At 43.0% G+C, this 21,180-nt stretch overlaps 1 protein-coding gene across 1 annotated transcript; it reads left to right on the top strand.

Moving 5' to 3' along the window:
- Positions 1 to 1,128: 1,128 nt before the first annotated feature.
- nalf2 (NALCN channel auxiliary factor 2) lies at positions 1,129 to 20,294 on the top strand. Its single transcript, XM_067440132.1, has 3 exons — positions 1,129 to 2,935; positions 3,031 to 3,202; positions 19,599 to 20,294. The coding sequence occupies exons 1-3, from the start codon at positions 2,210 to 2,212 to the stop codon at positions 19,904 to 19,906; spliced, it is 1,206 nt and encodes a 401-aa protein (XP_067296233.1). The 5' UTR covers positions 1,129 to 2,209; the 3' UTR covers positions 19,907 to 20,294.
- Positions 20,295 to 21,180: the final 886 nt, after the last annotated feature.

Raw genomic sequence — 21,180 nt, 5'->3', positions numbered from 1 at the left:
TACATACACCTTATTGATGATCCATCCATTCATTCTTTCAGTCTCTATAACGCTTTTGCATTCTATGGTCATGGTAGGCTGGAGCCTATCCCAACATCTCAGGACAAAAGCAGGGAAACATCCTGAAAAGGGGGCCAGTTGATTGCCTTATAGATGATCCATATTATAGGCAAACAGAATATGAAAGCACTAAATTGCACATTAAGTGTTTTCCGATAATAATAATAATTAAAAAAAAAAACATTACAATAAAAATTCTAAAAGTGCTTAATGCAAAAGGCCATGTGTTTATATTCTGGGTTTTTCTGCTTTCTTGTATATAGTTTGGATCATCAATAGTTTGGACCACCATCTTATACATTAAGCGCTTTTTGTGTTAAGCGTTTTAGTTTGTACACATATTGGTTTGTTGATTGTGAAATTTTCAATGGAGCAGCATTTCCCTGTTGTCTGCTGAGTCTTGATTACAAACAGACTAGTCTAGAACATAGTTCAGCATAAAATTAGAGAAGTTAATTGCAATGAAGAGGGACATCATAGTCGATAGAGGCGCAGAAAGGAGGGATGTAACTGCTTGTCTGTGAAAAGAACGTTTGAGGGCCACTGCACCAAGATAACTTGTGATCTGAAAGACCTAAAAAAGTTGTTCCAAGTGGATTCTCCCTGTAATTAGTGTTCTGTTTTTTGCTTTGGATAAAGTCTGGTATTTAGCATCTGCTACTAACTAACATGACCTCAAACTTCAACATTGATTTCCGGATGAAAAGAAGTCAGAGGAGCCCTAGTCATCTCTCTTTTACAAAAGCACTCAAAACACATGCTGTTTGAGGAGAATACTAACTCTTTTATAAGCCCTGCAGGGCTTGCAAATGCTCTAGAGTTTATTTAAAACCAGTAAAAGATCTGGAAAGAGCTCGGCCCCAGAAACGCACCTAGTCCCTTAAGGCTTATATAGCACAGGATCAAAAGTCCAGATGATAAATCCCACCCTTTCCTCTCAACGCTTTCCAGAGGCCCTCAGTCCACGTTGTTTTCTCTGCTACTGCTGCCAAGTTTCGCACTGGTGTCTCTTATTTAGGTTTATACCGCCATCTAGAGTAAATAGACTGTACAAGCTTATTTATTTATCAATCTCTAGACCCCCTTACAGAAAATAGTAGAACAAAAAATTGAACACAACATCAGTTAAAATAGTAAAGTAAATTTAAATAGTAAATAGTAAAGTAAATAGTAAATTTTGTATAAAATATGTTCTTTTTCCAGGTTAAATGTAATCAATTTTCAGAGTATTTCACATACATATTTGATAAGAAATCCATTCATCCCTACTTCTCCAAAACATTTGTATGGTACTCCAGCTGTTAAGGAAAGTCTTTTTTGTTTTTTGCCATGTAGAAAATGTTCTAGTTTTTTTACCCGCAGAACAATATGTGTGAGGGGTTATTTAGGTGATATAAAACTGATTAATATATTTACCAGTCAAAATGTTAAATATATAATACAGTATTAAATCATTATAAATTACAAGAAAACTATTATAAAATAAGAATGAATAAACCTGTCAGTTAACATGTTACAGTGCCTGGTTCCAATGATAAAACCAATTGGTATCCAAAGCGTAAAATACCGGAAGACAATGGAAGGCACATATTTCCTCAGTGCTGTGACGATGCTCTGCGCTCTGCTCGCCTGAGGAAGGCGAGAGGGGTGATTCCTCGAGGGGTGGGCAACAATGCGCGCTGTTGAATGGTGAGCGCATAGTGAATGAAGTTTCAATGGAGGAGGCAAGGATGCGCGCCACAGCGCACGCGCCACACCCCCGCGTTTAATTAAAACATCTCAGGGTTCGGCTGAGTGCGAGCGAAGATGGCGACAGAGTGAAGGAGACCACGGAAAGATGACAAGCCCCCTACAGACAGACAAACGCGCACGAGCTCTTCACCCCGCCGCCTCAGAGATGCCCGTGAATTAGAAAGACACAGCAGCGTACGATGTTTTGTCAAGGAGATGCGGGGTAGGTGATGGAGTCTCGCGGCATGTGCTTTATCATGCACTTTCTCGGTAATTCAGACGCAGGTGTTTGCAGTGCAGATTCATTTTGAGCAGTAGGTGAAAGGATGCTTCGAGCCATCATGTAAACGCCGCGGTGGGGAATATTGCGGAGGAGACCCGCCCGTGTGAGCTCGCGCTTTGTCTCCCCCTCTAAAATATGATCACGGGTGCCTGGCGTTGTGGAAGGAAACTTGACGCCGAGTTAGAGATCTGCCGCGTGACCGAACCCATCGACAAACCGTGCTGTGAGCCGGAGAAGGTGCAGAGATGGCGCATGAGCCTCGCATCGCTGCTCTTTTTCACGGCGCTCCTGTCCGATCACCTCTGGCTCTGCGCGGGAGGCAAGCTCCACTCGAGAGACCGGGCTCACCGGAGGACATGGAGCAACGCGAGTCACGATGCCCAGACGGGCCTTCGCGATGAGGACTGCGGGGTCCTCTTGAGCAATCTGACAGAAAACGGGCCAGAGTGCGTGGAGGCTGATGCGCGGCGCCGCGCGCCTCTGGAGTCCGCGTGCTCTACGCTTTACCGACAGAAGAGCGGCTCGGTGAGCTCTTCCTATTCCGTACCGGTGCCCACGGTGTCGCCACACGCGTTTTTGGAGTACTTCCGGAATTTGAGTTTGTCGTTTTGCGACGCGCTCACAATAGCGGACCTGCTGGAGAGCATGGCCAGCCCGGACGGGCTCAACTGCAGCTTAGCGCGTGTCATTCGTGACCTGTTCAGCGGCGGACCGGAGGACGGGGACGTGTGCAGCGCTTGTGTTCACGCGTACATCCGACTCGACCAACACGCTCAGGAAAAATACGAGGAGTTTGACATCCTTACGCGCAAATACATGGCGGATGACTACTCAGTGCGCGCGCAAACACATCTGTGTCAGGTGAGAGGCTCTTTTTTTTATTTACTACCAGCAACAATTTGGATGAGGTTGTGTAGATGGTTTAAAAAACATGCTTGGTAATATTTGTGTTTCAGGCAGTGTATAAAGCCTGGCTTTGTGCGGAATATTTTCCGGTTCCCCAACGGCAGTGTGTAAGGTGGCTCCCGTGCAGGCACTACTGTGGCGAGGTCACAGCCAGCTGCCCCTTTATCCTACCTGACAACGACCGTCTGCTGTATGCCGGCCTGCCCAGCTTTCTCTGTGCAGGTAAACGTCAGTCAACGCAGGTAACACAGTACATACACTATAAGGCTCAACTATATGGACAACCCCTTTTATTGCAGTAAATGTACAGATTTGTTTCCTTTCAACTTTGTGGCAACAGTCTGGGCCCTGTTGCGTGAAAGCCCTTAAGTTAAGAAAACCTTAAATTATAAGGTTAAAGGGATAGTTCACCCAAAATTTTAATTTGATGTTTATCTGCTTCGCCTAGAGCATCCAACATGGTGTCTTTGTTTCTTCAGTAGAACACAAATGAAGATTTTTAACGCCAACCTCCAACATGCACAAAGAGCCCTATGGCTCATGACGACACATTGATATCTTAAGACAAAACGATCTGTTTGTAGGGCTGTATTGCCAAGAATCTGGCATTAGCCAGGCTTTAAGCCAAGAATCTGGCAATACAATACGTATCATGATACAGGGGTTACAATACGATATATTACAATACTGTAAGATTTTTTTTATTGATTTTTTTAGAAAGATTCATTTAAAAGAATAAAGAACACAACCATATGCATAAAACATGACAAGTAACTGTTTTATTTAATTAATACAGTATCATTTATATATGCTAATCACTATTTTGTGTAATCTAAGTAAAGGGAAACAGTAAAGTGACTGCAGGATTCTTTAATCTACATGTTTTAAAGGTTTACAGTATAGCAGTTTTTCATTTCTTAACTATTTAGCAACAGAAAGTGCATAGTCTCTTCCATGACTGAATGACTGTTTGTTTTATATTTAATACTGTAAAGCTGTTTTCTTTCACGCAGTCTTATGTACAAAGTGCCATTTCAAGTAGGCTACTGATCTGCAGACCTGGTGCGTCCATATCCACATCGCTATGATCAGATGCTTTTATTCTGCTGCCACCGCTGTCAGTTTTAGCGTGTTTCTTTTGTTACTGAGAGGAAAATGTTCTATATTCTATCGAAATGCTTCTCAGCAGCGTGGATGATGTCGGTATGTTAAGCCGGCTCTCCAAATTCAATGTTTCCCGAGTACTGGATTGTAACTTGGCCTATTTTGCAAACAAAATGACTCTTGTCGATTTCCTTAGTGGCTTGTTTGTAGCTGAAGCCAAAATGAGTCCACACTTCAGCTCTGTTAACCACGGGAGCCGAATAATTCTATCTTGTGAGGTTTGCTAATGCTCACACATTCACCTTGCGCTTCTCCGGCTCCGCGTCAGTTACGTTCTGAGATAACACTACCATCTAGTGGTTGGGTTGTATACAATCTGTGGTTTAAATGGAACGCAAAGCCCTGCATCTTGGATGTAAATATATAAATATCAATACAGTGTTTTTGAGAATCGATACAAACATAATATCGCAAATACTCACGTGTATCAATATTTTCTTACACCCTTATAAGTTTGTGTGAGAAATCGAGCTATATATATATATATATAATTTTTACCTCAAATAGAACGGTATATCCAACAGCCTGGAACGCACTTCCTTTCCAATAATGAAGGTCAATATACACACTCTGATGTTGTGTACGAGATTCACTTCTGGCGTTGGCGTAAATTTCACCAGATCGTGTATACGGGAGTGATGTCTTTACATGTAAAAGATGCCGGACCTTCATTACCTGAAGTGAAGGGCGTTCACGGCTGTTGGATATAGCATTCTATTTGAGGTAAAAAAAAATATATATATAAAAATACCAGCATTGATTTCTCACACAAACCGATCGTTTTGTGTCTTAAAATATCAATGTGTCGTCATGAGCCATAGGGCTCTTTGTGCATGTTGTCCAAGCATGTTTTTTTTGTTTTTTTTGCTCTTATAGAATTGTTACCCATTCACATGCATTATATGACTGGCAAACAGCAACGGGTTGTTGTTAAAAATCTTCATTTGTGTTCTACTGAAGAAACAAGAGAGACATTTCTTGTGGTGCCCCCCTCAGCACTTGGTGCCCTATGCGCAGCGCGTGGTGGGAGCGTAAAAACAATTCAACCCCTGCGTCATCATCACCCGCATGTGCTGTGGTGCTTATGAACAGCATCGGCTGCCATAGAATTCGAAAGCGCTGCGCTATTCACAACTGCATAGGAGACTGGAAAGGGCTAGAACGAAATTGTTAAATAAAGTCATTATTTTTGGTTGTTCTTGTTGCTTTAAAAAATTAAGGTTAAACCACTGGAGTCACATGGACTGTTTTAATGGTGTCTTTTCTACTATTCTGGGCCTTGAACGTGTTTATTAAATTGCTTTCAAAATTGTTTAATTAAAATTGTTTATTAAATTGCTCTCAGGGGTCAGAGAGCTCTCGGATTTCATCATAATATCTTCATTTGTGTTCCGAAGAAGGTCTTACAGGTTTGGAATGACATGAAGGAGAGTAATATATATTTTATTTTGGATGAACTAACCCTTCAAGGAACATTAGTCTGTCATTAAGTATTTTCCCTTAATTTAAGTGTTCCCTTAAGTTCTGTTATGCTTTCCAACAGCTTTCTTGATGTTTTTGAAAGTGGTCTCTTACGCTTACTACGACTGATCAAAAATACAGTAAAAACATTAATATTGTGAAATATCACAACACAGAGTCTTTTGTGCAAGAGTGACTGACTATAGCCACAGTCTTGGGGGTTTTTCCACTGTTTTCCAAAAGAATAACTTTTTTGCCCATGGTCCACTTTGGTTTCGAGTTTTTCAAGTAGTGTAAGGCTAAGTTCGGACAAAGGACTAGGCGCCGAGCCACATCTAGCATTCAGACACAATATAACATATGCTTTTTTTGCTCTTGTTTCCAAATCCTTATGAAGCCTTCTTGTTTGCTTGTTCAAATGAGTTCAAATGCCAAATTTCTAAAGTGTTTAACACTCATAAATATGTGTATTCACATGTTTTGCTCATTTGGGAAACTTTAATTACATTTAATTGTGCCATTTAATTACATGTTTTTTAAATTATATATTGATGAGTAATAATAATAGTAGCAATGATAATATTAATAATAACAATATACACCAAAATATATGTTATAAATAAAAAAATATAATAAACACCACAGGTTAAAATTTGAGTCTGTAAGGTTTCTTAGTGTTTTTAAAAGAGGTATCTTATGCTCACAGCTGATCAAAAATACAGTAAAACAGTAATATTGTAAAATATCACATTCACAACTATTTCAAAAAAAAAATTTCTAATTGAATGTTTAAAAATCTTTTACTCATGTTACTCTGTTACTACACAAACATTTCTTCTTCTGCTTCTTCTTCTTCTCTTCCTCCTCCTCCTCCTCCTCCTTCTCCTCCTTCTTCTTCTTCTTTTTATTATTATTATTAGTAAGAATTCCCTGTTTGATGGACTCTTACTTTGACATTCCTATGTCTTGTGCATATGTTCAGGTCCTGTGGTTTAGGTCCTGTTTCCCTTGTTTCCAGTGCTTTCTTGTTTGTTTCCATAGCATCCCCTCATTTGTTACCATGACAACATATCATCTGCACCTGCCCTTCATCTTTTGTATATAAGGGGCTGTTTTCAAATCAAAACTGAAAACATTTTATACGTTTTGGCCGTTCATTTATACATTTTGTCTGCCTGGAAACGTTTTTAAATGGGTGCTTTCACAAAAGTACAAATTTTTGAAAATGATACTGTTATCATCTCAATGTACACAACAAAAACGCTGATTTGGTACGGTGACGTCATGCATATGCGTTTTACCTGTTCAGTCTATATGTACATGATGTTTCTTTACAAAGTGACATCACCTACTACTGGCCTGACAGCATAACACAGCGTTTTAGCCGTTTTTACGGATTCTTGTGAACGGGAATCGTTTTGAGAACATTGTTGTCTTTATGGGAGAAAAGCCCTCTCTGTTTTTAGTATTTTGCTGTAAATGTGCCCTAAAACCTCAGTTATCTTCAGTTTGTGGTCTTTGTGTTCACATTTTGTTTTGGATGTTTCTCGTTGTGATTCCTTGTGTTTATTAAATGTTATTTCTTTGTTTGTCGGCATCAAGCCTCTTGTATGTGGATTATCAAGTCAAGCCTGCACATAACAAAGCTCAAAATGATTGTGCTGCTTATAGACATGTGAATGTGTGGAGGTGTTTTTGTCAGGATTTTTTGATGAACAAAAAGATTGAAATAGAAATTGAAATGGAAAGTAGAAATTTGAATTCTTTAAAATTCTTTAAAATATAAATGTTTAGCATTATAACGTGTTTTTATACATTTTATTGCATAGTTAACATAGTGGAGTAAAGAATATACCTTTCTCATAACTTATAACATCCAAGATCCAAACAAGATTTTAAATGGAATGGACTCATGACTTAAAATTCTGGACAGCACTAAAATGGGGATTTAATATATTAATCAAAAACAGAATATTTTATAGAATCCACCAATTAAATATCAATTACACCAATTAAAACATTCACCAAAAATTTTGAGGTAAATCACAATACATTAAACAAATATTTTTAAGAGTTTCATGAAAGAACAAACAAACTGAAATATCTTATGTAAAAATTCCCCTGTGGCTATTTCCTAAACAGGATTTTGTAACAAGTCTTTTTAACCTTTGGAGCAAGGTTTGGAGCAACTTTTACATGTACCCAGATTACATATTATTTAGTAAAGCGATGCTATTCTGATGCTTTTGATTGGTTCTTGTTTGAATTTCCAGCTGAAGTTGAATTATTCAAATTTTTGGAAAGTACAAACTGCCAAATTCAATTAAATAATAAATGGAAGAAAAAAAAAAAATTGGGGATAAAATACCACTGATAAAATGTGGATAATTTTAACAATATAAGGGGGATCATACAAAATGCAAGTTATTTTTTTATTTAGTACTGTCCTAAATAAGATATTTTACATAAAAGATGTTTACATATAGTCCAATAGCTGAATTTATAAAAAATTACCCATTCAAAAGTTTATGAACCCTTCATTCTTAATACTGAGTCGTTCCCTTGATGGTCCACGGTTGTTTTTCTTGTTTTGTGATGGTTCTTCTTGAGACCCTTATTTGTGCTGAGCAGATAAACTGCCCAACGTGCTTCAGAAAAATCCTCCAGGTCCTGCAATTTCTTCAGTTTTACAGCATCTTTTGCATATTTGAACCGTTTCCAGCAGTGACTATGATTTTTAGATCCATCTTTTCACACTGAGAAGTCACACTGAGAAGTTTCACACTGGGACTTAAACAAAAAAGGTTCAAACATTCACTGATATTCCAGAAGAAAACAGGATGCATTAAGAGCCGGGGTTGAAATTTGTCTGAATTTGAAGATCAAAGTAAATTGTATTTGATTTGTCTTCAGGGAAACATGTCAGTATCTTCTGTTGCTTCTGAAGAGCAGTACTAAATGGAGATTAAAAAAAAAGATACTTAAAGCTACACTGTGTGATATTTTCGCCCATCTAGCGGTGAAAAGGTATATGATCAACCAGTGAATAATAGTTCCCTTTCGGGGAACTCGAGCTGCGTCGAAACGCTGTGAGAACGCCTCTGCGTTAATGCGTCGTGAAGCGCCTGTAGAACCATTCCATCGGAAAAAAGATCGATCGTCGCCGACGTGATGACGTCGCCGACGTGATGACGTCATCAACCGGAGACTATAAAAGGTCCGCGAACACAAACAGGAACTAGCTTCTGTGCCTTCAGTAAGCGATCTGTGTGAACCTGTCTGTCTATTTGGTGTTTTTGTCTGTCTATTATCAGAGATTTTCCACCCTTTTGTTAAATATTTCATATATTAACAGAAAAAAGAGAAAATAAAATAGATAGAAATGGCGAGTGAAAGCAGCAATTTCAGAAAGTGTGTTCCTCCCTGCCCACGCTACATCACGGGCGGGGACACACATCTTCTCTGTGTTGCATGCTTGGGAGCGCAGCATGCCCAGGCAGCCCTCGAGGGGGCTGCTTGCGAGCACTGTGAGCGTATGCCACTGAGAACGCTGCGCTCCCGCCGGGCACTCTTCGAGGAGGGTGCCTCGGCTCGTGTTCCCCGCGGCTCTGGTCCCGCTGCTGCCGAGGCAGAGCGGAGGCTGCAGTCGTGGGGTTCACAATTGGATGTTGCAGAGGGGTTTGAGACGGGCACTGCCTTATCTCTGCCCTCACCTGCTCCATCCAGCGGTTCTTCTCGGGGCTTGGAAGCACGCATTGCGGTTTCTTCCCCCCCGAGAGAGCCGCCGGTGCTCCAACTATCCAGCTCCGAGGAGGTGGACGTTGAGAGCATCGCGACTGAAGATTCGCCACTTCAGTCCCCTGCGAGTGAAAAAAAAAAAAAAAAGTGGACTTTACAGAGGGGTTTGAGACGGGCCCGGCCTTATCTCAGCCCTCACCTGTATCGTCCAGTGTCTCGTCTCGGGGTTTGGAAGCCCGCTCTGCGGTCTCTTCCTCCCTGGGCGGGGCACCGATGCTCCAACTATCCAGCTCTGAGGAGGTGGACGTTGAGAGCATCGCGACTGAAGACTCGCCACTTCAGTCACCCGCTAGTGAGTTGAGGTTCTCACGAGAGCTGTGGCCAGGTTAAATATAAAATGACTGGCTGGCTGAAATATCTGAATCCCATCGAAATCAGAGAGAACGAAATTAGATGAGCGATTCCTGCCCTCTCGTGAAAAGCATCAACGTCCTGCCATTCTTCCCTGACCTGCACACCGAGGTGTCTAGGTCATGGAGGAAACAAGCGGTATCATATAGAGAGTTCAGCCCACATACATCTGCATATAGTAATATATTTGGGCTGAGACACTATGGTTATGGGGCGATGCCGAAGATCGAAGAGACGCTTGCGAGCTATCTCTCGCCTTCAGCTGCATCGTCCCTGGCATTTCCCCTCCGAAGGAAATCGGTGCTTACCTCAGCACACGGTACCCGTCTTCCTTCGGTGCCCACAGGGGGCCGCGCTGCTAACCCCGCCGCAATGTCAGGGCGCAGAGGGTCTCCGCGGGCCACCTGAGGGTGGTCCGCCCCCTCCTCGGAGGGCATGCGAGCAGTCAGGTCAGGTGTTCCCTGCCGGTTCGCCGTTTCAGGGCACTGCACTCGCTGCTCAAATTACACCAGAGGCCAGCCTCGAGAGGCTGGTTCCCTTAGTTTCCCCTCCGTGGGAAGACGGTGCTTACCTCAGCATACGGTACCCGTCTTCCTTCGGTACCCTCAAGGGGCCGCGCTGCCAACCCCGCCGCAATGTCGGGGCGCAGAGGGTCTCCGCGGGCCACCTGAGGGTGGTCCGCCCCCTCCTCGGAGGGCAGGGGAAACAAAAGGACGCTGAGGGTAGTCCCCTCCGAAGGGAAACGGTGTTTACCTCTGCCTACGGTACCCGTTGTCCTGCAGCGCCCTCTGGGGGCCGCGCTGCCAACCCCGCCGCAATGCCGGGGCGCAGACGGTCCCCGCGGGCCACTCGAGGGTGGTCCGCTCCCCCTTCGGGGGGCTCCCGAGCAGTCAAGTCAGTCGTTCCCTGCCGCTCCGCCGCTTCAGGGCACTGTGCTTGTTGCTCAAAATACACCAGAGGCCAGCCTCGAGAGTCTGGTTCCCTTAGTAGATTTTCTAGACGAGTGGAAACGTCTATCGAATATATCTCAGTGGGTCCTGCAGATAATAGAAAAGGGGTACGCCATTCAGTTCAGAAGTCGGCCACCTCCTTTCTGCGGTGTCCTACCTACAGAGGTGGGCCCGGAGCAGGCTCTGGTAATGGCACAGGAAGTAGAGACACTCCTGCAAAAAGGGGCTATAGAGAGGGTTCCCCCTCCCAGCAGGGAGTCTGGCTTTTATAGCCGTTACTTCATCGTGCCGAAGAAGGATGGGGACTTACGCCCGATATTAGATCTGCGGCTATTGAATCGCTCGGTGGCCAAGCTCAAATTCAAGATGCTTACACTCAGACAGATTGTAGCGCAGGTCAAATCGGAGGATTGGTTTGTCACCATAGACCTCAAAGATGCGTATTTTCATGTCTCCATCCTTTCACATCACAGGAAGTTCCTGAGGTTTGCCTTCGGGGGAGAGGCATACCAATATCGTGTACTTCCCTTCGGTCTAGCACTGTCACCCCGCACGTTCACCAAGTGTGTGGATGCAGCTCTGGCGCCGCTGCGTCTACAGGGCATCCGCATACTGAACTATATCGACGACTGGCTGATTCTAGCGAATACAGAGCAGATGGCGGTTCAGCATCGAGATGCTGTTCTCGCCCATATGTCGAAGCTGGGGTTGAGGCTGAACGCCAAGAAGAGTGTGCTTTCTCCGGCTCAGAGAACCACTTTTCTAGGTGTGAACTGGGACTCGGTAATTATGCGGGCGCAATTATCGCCAACACGCATAGCATCGATCCTGGCAGCCGCCAAAGAACAGAAGCTAGGCCGAGCCGTCACTGTGAAACGGTTCCAGAAACTGTTAGGTCTCATGGCAGCAGCGTCCAACGTGATATCTTTTGGCCTACTGTACATGAGGCCACTGCAGTGGTGGCTCAAAACAAAAGGGTTCTCCCCGAGGGGAAATCCGCTCCGCACGATCAAAGTCACGCGGCGATGCCTACGTGCTCTGGTCATGTGGAAAAACCCGCTCAGGGTCCCGTGTTGGGGGCTCATGTTCGTCGCGTAACGCTAACGACAGATGCCTCTCTCACGGGCTGGGGGGGCGACCATGAGTGGTCGCTCATCCCAGGGTCTATGGCAGGAACATCAGCGGCACTGGCACGTAAATCGGCTAGAGATGCTCGCAGTGTTTCTTGCATTGAAACAGTTCCTGCCCGACCTCAAGGGGCCACCATGTGCAGACAACACATCGGTGGTCGTCTATATAAATCACCAGGGGGGTCTGAGGTCCCGTCCGTTGGACAATTGGCACATCGGATCCTCCTGTGGGCCCAAGGGAAATTGCTGTCAGTCAGAGCAGTATATATCCCGGGGGTCCTGAATCAGGAAGCAGACAGCCTGTCGAGGCAGGGGCCGAGGCCCGGGGAATGGAGACTCCACCCAGAAGTGGTGGAGCTCCTATGGAAGGTATATGGGAGCTATTTGCTTCGGCGGAGAGTTCTCACTGCCCGCAGTAGTTTCTCTGACCCATCCAGCCCCGCTGGGGTGGATGCCATGGTACAGGGGTGGCCGAGGCTACCTCTGTACGCCTTCCCCCCGATTGTCTTGCTTCCAGGAGTTCTGGAGAGGGTACGCCGGGACGGGGCCCAGGTACTCCTAGTGGCTCCGTACTGGCCGACCCGAGTATGGTTTTCGGACCTGATATCTTTCCTGGAAGGCTCTCCGATGGAGATTCCGACCAGGAGGGATCTACTCTCTCAGGCGGGCGGGAGATTCCTGCACCCACGCCCAGAGATGTGGAAACTGTGGGCCTGGCCTCTGAGGGGGCTAGGCTCATAGAGGAAGGTCTCTCGGCCGAGGTCGTAGAGACCATCCTTCACTCCAGAGCTCCGTCCACGAGGAAACTGTACGCTCTGAAAGGGAAACTTTTCTCAGCATGGTGCAGAAAACGCCAGTGGGACCCAGTTAACTGCCCGGTTGGTACAGTGCTGGAGTTTCTGCAGGCGAGGTTCTCGGCAGGGTTGACCCCCTCCACAATAGAGGCGTACGTGGCGGCCTTGGGTGCCGTCCACGTCCCTTTGGGTGGAGTGTCTTGGGAAGACACCCTCTGATTACACGTTTCCTCCGTGGCACTTTAAGGTTGAGGCCTGTTATGCACTCATGTCTAGAGTTTGCGCCGGGGTTTTCTCATCCCAGGCCGGGTTATGTCCCCAAGGTTCCTACGAGCCCACGGGGCCCCATTACTCTTCAAGCATTCTGTCCTCCTCCTTTCACGACGTCAGACCAGGAAGATTAATCTGCTGTGCCCTGTTAGAGCACTAGATACTATGTCCACAGAGCTGCCCTGTGGAGGAAAACTGATCAGCTGTTTGTCTGTTTCGGGCCCCCTAAGAAGGGGCCCCAGTATCTAAGCAGAGGATGAGCAAGTGAGTGGTCGAGGCCATCTCACTTGCTTATGAGGCGGCCGGGCAGCAGTCTCCACTGGCTGTCCGGACGCATTCAACCAGGGGTATGGCTGCTTCTTAAGCACTTTTCGGGGGCGTCCCTCCACGATATTTGTAAACGCGGCCGGATGGTCGTCTCCTTTAACTTTCGTCAGGTTCTATGAACTAGACCTGGCATCTACAGTTGGGGCACAGGTACTCTCGTAACCGTGTGCGCTTCGGCTTCACACATACGAGACACTTGGTCCTATGGCGATGTGGGTATAAGCGTTCTCACAGCGTTTCGACGCAGCTCGAGTTCCCCGAAAGGGAACGTCTCAGGTTACGTATGTAACCCTAGTTCCCTGAGGGAACGAGACGCTGCGTCGCTCTGCCATACTCCCGGCGTGTCCGTGATCACTTACTTCAGGCTTTATCAGAAGCTAGTTCCTGTTTGTGTTCGCGGACCTTTTATAGTCTCCGGTTGATGACGTCATCACGTCGGCGACGTCATCACGTCGGCGACGATCGATCTTTTTTCCGATGGAATGGTTCTACAGGCGCTTCACGACGCATTAACGCAGAGGCGTTCTCACAGCGTTTCGACGCAGCGTCTCGTTCCCTCAGGGAACTAGGGTTACATACGTAACCTGAGACGTTTCTGTTCCTCTCAATTCTGATTTCGTTTTAACTCCTACGGTGGCCGATTTAGTCCAAGATTAACATGGCAATCCCCCTCTTCACATTCGACACGGTGCCATCGAGTGTTAAAATGCAAAAGGCGAAGCTTGAATTTTTGAGTATGTCCCTCTTTGGCTAATGTACTTTCAAGATGGAGGGGTAACATGGTGACCAGCATTCGAACCACTCACCCGTATGTATTTTCAATGGCATATTATAAACGTACGAGAATACTTTATTACTTGAAAGAAGTAAATATACATTAATGAGCACATATATTTCTGAAAGAACTGTTTTTAGCTAAGAATAAATTAAAAAAGTTACACAGTGGAGCTTAAAACAAAATAATAAAAATGTGGACATCTTCATCCTGTTCAAAAGTTTCCCTCAGTTATCCTCAGTATGAAAAGATTGATCTCAAAATCATTCAAACATCAAATATGCAAAAGATGCTGGATCAACACATCGATCATCCAGGTAACGACGTACAGTATTAAGTATGAAGGATAAGTAAACTTTTGAACAAGGTCATTTTTATAAATTAAGCTTTTTTTACTATATGTAAACATCTTTATGTACAATATCTTGTTTAGGACAGTACTAAATAAAAAAAACATGCATTTTGTATGATATATATATATATATATACATACAGTGCCTTGCGAAAGTATTCGTCCCCTTGAACTTTGCGAACTTTTGCCACATTTCAGGCTTCAAACATAATGATGTAAAACTAATTTTTTGTGAAGAATCGACAACAAGTGGGACACAATCATAAAGTGGAACGAAATTTATTAGAAATGTCAAACTTTTTTAACAAATCAAAAACTGAAAAATTGGGCGTGCAAAATTATTCTGCCCCCTTAAGTTAAAGGGATAGTTCACTTTAAAATGAAAATTCTGTCATCCTTTACTCACCCTCAAGTTGTTTCAAACCTGTATAAATTTCTTTCTTCAGCTGAACACAAGGGAAGATATTTTGAAGAATGTCAGTAACCAAACAGTTAACTGGAGCCATTGACTTCCATAGTATTTTTTCCCCCCTACTATGGAAGTCAATGGCTCCAGTTAACTGTTTGGTTACTGACATTCTTCAAAAAATCTTCCCTTGTGTTCAGCTGAAGAAAGAAATTCATACAGGTTTGAAACAACTTGAGGGTGGGTAAAGGATGACAGACTTTAAATATATCAGTTTTGCACATCGAGAGACTGAAATTTTTGCCCATTCCTCTTTGCAGAACAGCTCGAGCTCAGTGAGGTTGAATGGAGAGCGTTTGTGAACAGCAGTTTTCAGTTCTTTCCACAGATTCTCGATTGGATTCAGGTCTGGACTTTGACTTGGCCATTCTAACACCTGGAAATGTTTATTTTTGAACCATTCCATTGTAGATTTTTCTTTATGTTTTGGATCATTGTCTTGTTGGAAGACAAATCTCCGTCCCAGTCTCAGGTCTTTTGCAGACTCCATCAGGTTTTCTTCCAGAATGTATAACGTTAACGTTTTGCATTGTTGCCAAAAAGTTCAATTTTGGTTTTATCTGACCAGAACACCTTCTTCCACATGTTTGGTGTGTCTCCCAGGTGGCTTGTGGCAAACTTTAAACTACACTTTTTATGGCTATCTTAAAGAAATGGCTTTCTTCTTGCCACTCTTCCATAAAGGCCAGATTTGTGCAGTATACGACTGATTGTTGTCCTATGGACAGAGTCTCCCACCTCAGCTGTAGATCTCTGCAGTTCATCCAGAGTGATCATGGTTCCTCTTGGCTGCATCTCTGATCAGTCTTCTCCTTGTATGAGCTAAAAGTTTAGAGGGACGGCCAGGTCTTGGTAGATTTGCAGTGGTCTAATACTCCTTCCATTTCAATATTATCGCTTGCACAGTGCTCCTTGGGGTGTTTAAAGCTTGGGAAATCTTTTTGTATCCAAATCCGGCTTTAAACTTCTCCACAACAGTATCTCGGACCTGCCTGGTGTGTTCCTTGTTCCTCATGATGCTCTCTGCGCTTTAAACGGACCTCTGAGACTATCACAGTTTATACGGAGACTTGATTACACACAGGTGGATTCTATTTATCATCATTAGTCATTTAGGTCAACATTGGATCATTCAGAGATCCTCACTGAACTTCTGGAGAGAGTTTTCTGCACTTAAATGGAAAGGGGCAGAATAATTTTGCAAGCCCAATTTTTCAGTTTTTGATTTGTTAAAAAAGTTTGAAATATCCAATAAATTTCATTCCACTTCAACAATATGTTGGTCCCCCTTTTGCTGCCAAAACAGCCCTGATCCATCAAGGCATGGACTCCATTAGACCCCTGAAGGTGTGTTGTGGTATCTGGCACCAAGATGTTAGCAGCAGATCCTTTAAGTCCTCTAAGTTGGTAGGGTGGGGCCTCCTTGGATGGACTTTTTTTTCAGCACATCCCAAAGATGCTCGATTGGATTGAGATCTAGAATTTGGGAATTTGGAGGCCAAATCAACACAAACTCATTGTTGTGCAAACCATTCCTGAATTATTTTTTGTTTTGTGGCAGGGCGCATTATCCTGCTGAAAGAGACCATAGACACAGACATTTCCATGAAAGGGTGTACATGATCTGGAACAATACTTAGGTAGGTGGTAAGTGTCAAAGTAAAATCCACATGGATGGCAGGACCCAAGGTTTTCCAGCAGAACATTGCCCAAAGCATTGGGCTTGCTTTCTTCCTATGGTGCATCCCGGTGCCATTTGTTCCCAGGTAAGCGCCGGACACACACCTGGCCATCTACATGATGTAAAAGAAAACGTGAATGATCAGACCAGGCCAACTTCTTCCATTGCTTTGTGGTCCAGTTCGGATGCTCATGTGCCTGTTGGTGCCTTTCGGCGGTGGACAGGGGTCAGCATAGGCACTGGTCTGCGGCTATGCAGCCCCATACACAACAAACTGAGATGCACTGTGTATTCTGACACCTTTTTATCAGAACAAGCATTAAATTCTGAAGCCATTTGAGCTACAGTAGCTCATCTGTTGTTTGATCGGACCACACGGTCCAGCCTTCGCTCCCCACGAGCATCAATGAACTTTGGCCACCCATGACCCTGTCACTGGTTCACAACTGTTCCATCCTTGGACCACTTTTGATAGATACTGACCACTGCAGACCAGGATTACCCCACAAGAGCAGCTGTTTTGGAGATGCTCTGACCCAATCATCTAGCCATCACAATTTTCCTCTTGTCAAACTCGCTCAAATCCTTACGCTTGCCTATTTTTCCTGCTTCTAATGCATCAAATCTGAGGACAAAAAATTAACTTGCTGCCTAATATATCCCACCCACTAACAGGTGCCGTGATGGAGATAATCAGTGTTTTACACACACACACATTAAAACACTAACCTAAATAATACTAACAAAAAACACAAAAATTTTAATTAGAAGTGTTGATAAGATAAATTAAAGTTAATATTAAGTAAACACACACACACACACACACACACACACACACACACACACACACACACACACACACACACACACACACACACACACACATATATATATATATATATATATATATATATATATATATATATATATATATATATATATATATAAATATATATATATATATATATATATATATATATATATATATATATATATATATGTACAGTCTTGTTCAAAATAATAGCAGTACAATGTGACTAACCAGAATAATCAAGGTTTTTAGTATATTTTTTATTGCTACGTGGCAAACAAGTTACCAGTAGGTTCAGTAGATTGTCAGAAAACAAACAAGACCCAGCATTCATGATATGCACGCTCTTAAGGCTGTGCAATTGGGCAATTAGTTGAAAGGGGTGTGTTAAAAAAAATAGCAGTGTCTACCTTTGACTGTACAAACTCAAAACTATTTTGTACAAACATTTTTTTTTTCTGGGATTTAGCAATCCTGTGAATCACTAAACTAATATTTAGTTGTATGACCACAGTTTTTTAAAACTGCTTGACATCTGTGTGGCATGGAGTCAACCAACTTGTGGCACCTCTCAGCTGTTATTCCACTCCATGATTCTTTAACAACATTCCACAATTCATTCACATTTCTTGGTTTTGCTTCAGAAACAGCATTTTTGATATCACCCCACAAGTTCTCAATTGGATTAAGGTCTGGAGATTGGGCTGGCCACTCCATAACATTAATTTTGTTGGTTTGGAACCAAGACTTTGCCCGTTTACTAGTGTGTTTTGGGTCATTGTCTTGTTGAAACAACCGTTTCAAGGGCATGTCCTCTTCAGCATAGGGCAACATGACCTCTTCAAGTATTTTAACATATGCAAACTGATCCATGATCCCTGGTATGCGATAAATAGGCCCAACACCATAGTAGGAGAAACATGCCCATATCATGATGCTTGCACCTCCATGCTTCACTGTCTTCACTGTGTACTGTGGCTTGAATTCAGAGTTTGGGGGTCGTCTCACAAACTGCCTGTGGCCCTTGGACCCAAAAAGAACAATTTTACTCTCATCAGTCCACAAAATGTTCCTCCATTTCTCTTTAGGCCAGTTGATGTGTTCTTTGGCAAATTGTAACCTCTTCTGCACATGCCTTTTTTTTAACAGAGGGACTTTGCGGGGGATTCTTGAAAATAGATTAGCTTCACACAGACGTCTTCTAACTGTCACAGTACTTACAGGTAACTCCAGACTGTCTTTGATCATCCTGGAGGTGATCATTGGCTGAGCCTTTGCCATTCTGGTCATTCTTCTATCCATTTTGATGGTTGTCTTCCATTTTCTTCCACGTCTCTCTGGTTTTGCTCTCCATTTTAAGGCATTGGAGATCATTTTAGCTGAACAGCCTATCATTTTTTGCACCTCTTTATAGGTTTTCCCCTCTGTAATCAACTTTTTAATCAAAGTACGCTGTTCTTCTGAACAATGTCTTGAACGACCCATTTTCCTCAGCTTTCAAATGCATGTTCAACAAGTGTTGGCTTCATCCTTAAATAGGGGCCACCTGATTCACACCTGTTTCTTCACAAAATTGATGACCTCAGTGATTGAATGCCACACTGCTATTTTTTGAACACACCCCTTTCAACTAATTCAACTAATTGCCCAATTGCACAGCCTTAAGAGCGTGCATATCATGAATGCTGGGTCTCATTTGTTTTCTGAGAATCTACTGAACCTACTGGTAACTTGTTTGCCACGTAGCAATAAAAAATATACTAAAAACCTTGATTATTCTGGTTAGTCATATTGTACTGCTATTATTTTGAACAAGACTGTGTGTGTGTGTGTGTGTGTGTGTGTGTGTGTGTGTGTGTGTGTGTGTGTGTGTGTGTGTGTGTGTGTGTGTGTGTGCGCGTGCGCGCGTGCGTGCGTGCGTGCGTGCGTGTTTACTTAATATATATATATATATAATATTATTAACAATAACTAATAAATAAGACAAAAGCACATAATAAAATTACTTAAAGTAATAGAAATAGTATATATGCTATATATATATATATAGTAAAGAAATCATTCTAAAATGAAGCTGGACATGACGAAATGATTGCTGTTCAGTGAGTGAGTCAGAAAAAGTCTTCCAGCTGATTTGCAAGTATTTGTGATTTTACGATGAAGAACAAGATATTCATTCATAAATGTTTGTTTTTGATTCACTAAAATGAATCAACTCCTAAGAGCCATTGGCTCTGTGTACTGTATTTTGTCCTATTCTAAGCCAGTGTTTCTCTCTTTCTCATCAGGGTTTGAAGAGGAGTATTTGACCAGTCAGGGTCCAGACTGCTGTGATGTCAGATGGAGTGGGTGTGACTCCGCTGTAGGCGCTGCGTGTGCTCTGACACGCCTCCCGGGCTCATTTTCTTTGCATAGGAGATTATCATCAGGAGCAGTGTCTTGTACAAATCGTCTTCATGGCAGTAAATTGAAACTGTGTGTGCTTGTTCTCTTCTTACTGCACACTGTCATCTCCATAACAACGTTGCAGCATTACAGCACTGGCTCCTTGGAGGCAATAGTAACTCTAGAAGAAGTTCCCATGAGGGAGGAGTAAGAGACTGGAACATCTCCCCCTTTTGAAAGACACACATACTGTGAGAGTGCTGTGCATGAGACAAACCTTACCAAATGCCTGGAAAACACAGGAAGTCTCACCACTGCTGAAGCATCTGTGCCTGTCTTTTTGAGGGTTGGAACATCTGGCTTGATCTGAGCGTGTGTTTGTTTGAGCGACTGTTTTTAACTGTTTTTCAGTGTTTCGTTTGTTTTATCAGGACTAACTACATGCTAGTACAACATTCATGGATGTATGAAGGATGGATGATATTGTTACATTTCTCCTCTAATAAAACAAACACTACTGGAGACCCTTTTCATATTTATGCTTCTCTTATATTTCAGGAGCAATGGTTGCATCTGAATTTAGGGTGGTTTCTACTGGCATTTCTATGATGTGTTCTTTTGTAGGTCTTTTAACAGTATCAGTTTTTATGCTCTGTTCATAGCTCTCTCTCTCTCTCTCTCTCTCAAGATTCAAATAGCTTTATTGGCATGTTGAAAGAAATCTTTACATTGCCAAAGCATTCATAACACTATACGAAATAAATAATAATACAAATAAAATAAAATTACATGAAAATAGTTGTTAGCTCTGTCCTGCTGGAGGCCCTTTTGTCGTGACAGGACTTCACGTATCTGGCAGCCAGGTTTGCGTTCTCTGGGCTTTCTCCTAGCAGGAGTGGGAGTTTGTCCATATTTGATTTTTGAAGGAAGTCTTTCTGATGGGTTGTGAAAAGGGGATAGAATGTGTCTCTAATTTTTTTATAATTGGGGCAGAATGTCAAGAAGTGTAGCTCTGTTTCCAGCTGCTTCTCTGTGCAGTGAGGACACAGCCGCTCGTCCTTCGGCAGCCAGGTCTGTCTGTGTCTGCCTGTCTCTATGCTCAGACTGTGTTCATTGAGTCTGTACATGCTCAGGACTTTCCTCAGCTTAGGGTCGCTCACTTAACTCGGGTATCCTGCCAATTCATATTTTCTGTTTATTGCCAAATAGCATTCCAATTTACTGTTTCTCTGTTGCGTCTGCAATGTTTGAGGTATTTTTATTTTTGTGTTTTAATGATTTGGTTTGGTCTGGTTATGTTTTTACTGTCAGCAGAGGTGGACAAAGTACACAACTTCATTACTTAAGTAAAAGTAAAAGTACTGCTGGTCAAATATTACTCTGTTACAAGCAAAAGTTGTAAAAACTGATTTTTACTTAAGTAAAAGTATAGACGTATTTGTTTTCAAAAGTACTTAAGTAATAAAAGTAAATTTCTTTTTTTAT

The sequence above is a fragment of the Pseudorasbora parva genome, chromosome 3 (assembly GCF_024679245.1).
Source record: "Pseudorasbora parva isolate DD20220531a chromosome 3, ASM2467924v1, whole genome shotgun sequence".
NCBI classification, from domain to species: domain Eukaryota; kingdom Metazoa; phylum Chordata; class Actinopteri; order Cypriniformes; family Gobionidae; genus Pseudorasbora; species Pseudorasbora parva.
This window is presented reverse-complemented; position numbering and strand designations above follow the sequence as displayed.

Bases quoted from the DNA above. Each gene is read 5' to 3' on its own strand.
- nalf2 (XM_067440132.1), top strand. From the start codon at position 2,210: ATGATCACGGGTGCCTGGCGTTGTGGAAGGAAACTTGACGCCGAGTTA. The intron at 2,936-3,030 runs GTGAGAGGCTCT...TTTGTGTTTCAG, and splicing joins CGCAAACACATCTGTGTCAG to GCAGTGTATAAAGCCTGGCT. The intron at 3,203-19,598 runs GTAAACGTCAGT...CTTTCTCATCAG, and splicing joins GCCCAGCTTTCTCTGTGCAG to GGTTTGAAGAGGAGTATTTG.